This window comes from Sciurus vulgaris, assembly GCF_902686455.1.
Source record: "Sciurus vulgaris genome assembly, chromosome: 5".
Classification (NCBI taxonomy): Eukaryota; Metazoa; Chordata; class Mammalia; order Rodentia; family Sciuridae; genus Sciurus; species Sciurus vulgaris.
This window is the reverse complement of record NC_136465.1, coordinates 98,518,326-98,523,644: the sequence shown is the minus strand read 5'-3', so window position 1 is coordinate 98,523,644 and position 5,319 is coordinate 98,518,326. Positions and strand designations below refer to the sequence as shown.

The following is a 5,319-nucleotide window of genomic DNA, read 5'->3' as shown; positions in this document are numbered from 1 at the left end:
ACCACGCCGTTTTTGTTACTATTGCTTTGTAGTAGAGTTGAAGATCTGGTATTGTGATACCCGCTGCTTTGCTCTTTCTGCTGAGGATTGCATTAGCTATTCTGGGTTTCTTATTCTTCCAGATGAATTTCATAATTGCTTGCTCTATTTCTGTAAGGTATGTCATTGGGATGTTAATTGGAATTGCATTGAATCTGTATAGCACTTTAGGTAGTATGGCCATTTTGACAATATTAATTCTGCCTATCCAAGAACATGGGAGATCTTTCCATCTTCTAAGGTTTTCTTTAATTTCTTTCTTTAGTGTTCTGTAGTTCTCATTGTAGAGGTCTTTCACCTTTTTTGTGAGATTGATTCCCAAGTATTTTATTTTCTTCGATGCTATTGTGAATGGGGTAGTTTTCCTAACTTTTCTTTCTGAAGATTCATCACTTATGTATAAAAATGCATTGGATTTATGAGCATTGATCTTGTAACCTGCTACTTTACTGAATTCACTTATGAGTTCTAAAAGTTTTCTGGTGGAATTTCCAGGTTCCTCTAAATATATAATCATGTCATCAGCAAACAGGGATAGTTTGAGTTCTTCTTTTCCAATTCATATCCCTTTAATTTCTTTGGTTTGTCTAATTGTTCTGGCTAGAGTCTCAAGGACGATGTTGAATAGAAGTGGTGAAAGAGGGCATCCCTGCCTTGTTCCAGTTTTTAGGGGGAATGCTTTCAGTGTTTCACCATTTAGAATGATATTGGCCATGGGCTTAGCGTAGATGGCCTTTACAATGTTAAGGAATGTTCCCACTATCCCAGTTTTTCTAGTGTTTTGAGCATGAAGGGATGCTCTATTATATCAAATGCTTTTTCTGCATCTATCGAAATAATCATGTGATTCTTAACTTTAAGTCTGTTGATATGGTGAATTACATTTATTGATTTCTGGATGTTGAACCAAACTTGCATCCCTGGGATAAAACCCACTTGATCGTGGTGCACTATCTTTTTAATATATTTTTGTATGCGATTTGCTAAAATTTTGTTGAGAATTTTTGCGTTCATGTTCACTAAGGATATTGGTCTGAAATTTTCTTTCCTTGATGTGTCTCTGTCTGGTTTAGGTATCAGGGTGATATTGACTTCATAGAATGAGTTTGGGAGGATTCTCTCCTCTTCTGTTTCATGGAATACACTGAGGAGTATTGGAATGAGCTCTTCTTTAAAGGTTTTGTAGAACTTGGCTGAGAACCCATCTGGTCCTGGACTTTTCTTTGTTGGTAGGCTTTTGACGACTTCTTCTTTTTCATGCTTGAAATTGATTTATTTAAGTTGTGAATGTCCTCCTCGTTCAGTTTAGGTAATTCATATGTCTCTAGAAACTTGTTGATGTCTTCGAGGTTTTCTGTTTTGTTGGAGTATAGATTTTCAAAATAGCTTCTAATTATGTTTTGTATTTCACTTGTGTCTGTTGTGATATTTCCTTGTTCATTCCGAATTTTAGTAATTTGAGTTTTCTCCCTCTTTCTCTTTGTTAGTGTGGCTAAGGGTTTATCAATTTTGTTCATTTTTTCAAAGAACCAACTATTTTTTGTTAATTTTTCCAATTGTTTCTTTTGTTTCAATTTCATTGATTTCAGCTCTGATTTTAACTATTTCCTTTCTTCTACTGCTTTTGGTGTTGGTCTGCTGTTCTTTTTCTAGGGCTTTAGCTGTAGTGTTAAGTTGTTTATTTGTTGATTTCTACTTCTTTTGTTGAATGCGCCCCATGAAATAAATCTTCCTCTAAGTACTGCTTTTATAGTGTCCCAGAGATTTTGATATGATGTGTCTTTGTTCTCGTTTACTTCTAAGAATTTTTAATTTCTCTCCTGATGTCTTCTGTTATCCATTCATCATATAATAGTCTATTATTTAATCTCCAGGTATTGGAGAAGTTTCTGTTTTTTAGTCTGTCATTTATTTCTAATTTCAATCCATTATGATCTGATAGAATACAAGGTAGTATCTCTGTCTTCTTGTATTTGCTAACAGTAGCTTTGTGGCATAAAATATGGTCTATTTTAGAGGAGGATCCATGTGCTGCTGAGACGAAAGTGTATTCGTTCTTTGTTGGATGGTACATTCTATATAAGTCGGTTAAGTCTAAATTGTTGATTGTGTTATTGGGATCTATGGTTTCTTTATTCAATTTTTATTTGGAAGATCTATCCAGTGGTGAGAGAGGTGTGTTAAAATTGCCTAGTATTATTGTGTTGTGGTCTATTTGATTTCTGGAATTGAGAAGGATTTGTTTGACGTACATGTATGAGCCAATGTTCGGGGCATAGATATTTATTATTGTTATGTCTTGCTGATTTATGCTTCCCTTAAGCAGTATGAAATGTCCTTCTTTATCTCTTCTGACTAGTTTTGGTTTGAAGTCCACATTATCTGAAATGAGGATGGGTACTCCAGCTTTTTTGCTGTGTCCATGTGCATAGTATGCTTTTTCCCATCCTTTCACCTTTAGTCTATGGGTATCTCTTTCTTAGATGGGTCTCTTGCAGGCAGCATATTGTTGGAATTTTCTTTTTAATCCAATCTGCAAGTCTATGTCTTATGACTGATGAGTTCAGGCCATTAACATTCAGGGTTATTATTGTGATATGATTTTTATTCCAGTCATTTGACTCATTTTTGTTTTCTGACATGATTTGATTTCTCCTTTATTTGGCTATTCCTTTAGGCTAGTTCCTCCTGTTTCTGATTTGCATCATTGTTTTTCATCTCTTCCTCATGGAATATTTTGCTGAGAATGTTCTGTAATGCTGGCTTTCTTTTTGTAAATTCCTTTAGCTTTTGTTTATCATGGAAGGATCTTATTTCATTGTCAAATCTGAATGTAAGTTTTGCTGGGTATAAGATTCTTGGTTGAAATCCATTTTCTTTTCTTTTTTTTTTATAGCTGAAGAATTTACTTTTATTCTTGCAAGCTTATCCTAGGAAGTCAACATTTAATAATCCATTGTTCACAATTTATTTATAGAAAATTTTTTAATCCTTAAATTGTACAATATCTATGACTCCAAGTTTTATCACTCTCCTTCAGGTCTGAAGAAAATGATTAATTTATTAAGTTCCACAGACAGCACAGTCCACTGACATAAAATTTAGTCTGAAGGTCTTACACTCATGAAAATTAAGAATAGCCAGTATCAAACTGGCCTGAAACCTGATTGTATTCCTGGCTCAGGATACCTGCAGTAAATTTGTTAAGTCCACATTAAGACACAAAATTAAACTAGGGCACATATTTATAAAATTTTTTTTCACAGCAGATTAAAAATTAACATTAAAAATTTACCAAAATTTTACCGCATTATAGTATTTTATTCAATTAAACTTTCAAAATGTCTCATTAATTGTGAATTAATTGCAAATAACTTCTTGTAGGATTTATTTTTTAAAAAAAGTTTGCCCAGCATTTCAAAATGGTTACGGAATTAATATAACTTTTAAAATGTCAAAGTGTCCTATACATATTGTACTTTTCTGCTAGGCTGGGCTAGTATCTTCCATGGCAAGACATGCCAAAACTACTGAATAAAATACATATTAAAATCAATAGGTTCTTGATTAATTTCCCTGAAATTATCAACATCATTATCAAAATCTTCCAGGATTTTGTAAGATTTGATTCCTTAAATACAGTTTTAAAGTTTAACTTCCAGAAGGGGAAAAACCCCTTATATTGACTTTATGTCCTTTTTTTGGTCCCTCAATGACCAAAGAATTTTTTTAAACAAATTATGTTTAATGTTTCCTGGCTTAATAAAAAGCTACAATTTCTTTCATTCAAATTAACAAATAATATACTAATCAAAAGCTATTAATCATGAAATGTCTATGTATGTCTTTCTGTAGGTCCCATAGAACCTTTCCAAACTTTTATAATTAAGATATTTTTATCAATTATGTACTAGAATCAAATCAGGTAAAGAAAAACTTATTTTGCAAAAATAAAATCACTTCCCAATATGCTTGACAGAAACAAGCTATTCATTTTCATTTGTGTTCCACTGAAGACATTACTGAAATCTGTCCAATGGTCTATTTCCAAGTGATCCACTACGGAATTCTTCGGAATGTTTTAAGATTGGCTGTAGCTAGAGTTCTGACTTCCATTTGGACCCTGCTCTCCTTCACTGTTTGGAGGTGGTTTTGGTTTCGGCATCTTACTAAGAATAGTTGCCATCTCTTTTCTCTCATCAAAATTCTTCCACTGCTCATATAGTTTTAAAATAACCCTGATTATTTCCAAAATCTTTTCCATATCCACAGAAAGCTCAGCAAACCACTGTCTGGCATCTTTCTGCTGTACAACACAGGCAACATGTAGGCAAGCTAAAGCTATCATGAAAGGAGGATACAGTAGACAAAGATCCGTTCTGTAGGTATCATTCACTATCCTCCATGCAAGGGGAAGCAACATGTCTTCTTGGCCCATGTCCTGCACATACTGGAGCAAAGGTCTATAAGGATGATACACTATCAAGCAACAATCCATTAGTTCTAAAAGATAGAATTCACATTCTAATATATGATTCATCCTATAAGGAAATTCCTTTGGAAAGGCATATGAAAATCTAGTTTTTAATACAGAAGTAGCAGCGGCAATCAATCTTGTATTTGAGACTACGCTAAATTCCTCAACTTTGCATGCCAAAAAGACACATGTAGGAGCCATTAATACGGGATCTATACTCTTCAGAGAATACCTGGCATAGAATCTCTTGAAATAGACTGTAGCAGTGGCAATAACTTGCTGTCTTAATTTAAGATGTTTACCTAATGCTTGGATAACATTTGTAAAAAATATTTGTAATTTCCAATATTCTTCTTCTGAGAGAAACTTTAAGTCCTTTTGGCGCTCCTTCAACAGATCTTGTTTATCCAAAATCCATTGCAAATAGTGGGAGCTCTGCCAAAAGTTCCCTGCCATGGAACACAGTTTGCCCTGATAAAAAAGCACCAGCTGGCAGAGCGGCTGGCGGAGCGACCATAGACCCAGCCCATCGGATAACCACGCTCCTGGATCAGATCAGTTCGGCTTCACTCTGCAGCGACGAGGGCGACAGGAAGAGGACGGCACCCAATTCTCCTCGATGAGGCTAGCAACACTCAACTGTGTAAACCCGTTCCTACCAACAAAAGTTCCGGCATGCCTCGCAGTAGAGGAGGAAATCGGGGAGGAGGGTGCGTGCTCTGGCATCCATTTTCTTTCAGGGCTTGGTAAATGTTGTTCCAGGCCCTTCTAGCTTTTAGGGTCTGGATTGAAAAATCTGCTGA

The 5,319-nt window shown here is 35.0% G+C and overlaps 1 protein-coding gene across 1 annotated transcript; it reads right to left on the bottom strand.

The window, feature by feature from the left end:
- Nucleotides 1-3,080: 3,080 nt before the first annotated feature.
- On the bottom strand, nt 3,081-5,119 carry LOC306662855 (cyclin-C-like). Its single transcript, XM_079143037.1, has one exon. It carries the CDS (start codon nt 4,970-4,972, stop codon nt 4,121-4,123), a length of 852 nt encoding a protein of 283 aa, XP_078999163.1. The 5' UTR covers nt 4,973-5,119; the 3' UTR covers nt 3,081-4,120.
- Nucleotides 5,120-5,319: the final 200 nt, after the last annotated feature.

Excerpts from the sequence above, each read along its gene's own strand:
- LOC306662855 (XM_079143037.1), bottom strand. The coding sequence starts at position 4,972 with ATGGCAGGGAACTTTTGGCAGAGCTCCCACTATTTGCAATGGATTTTG.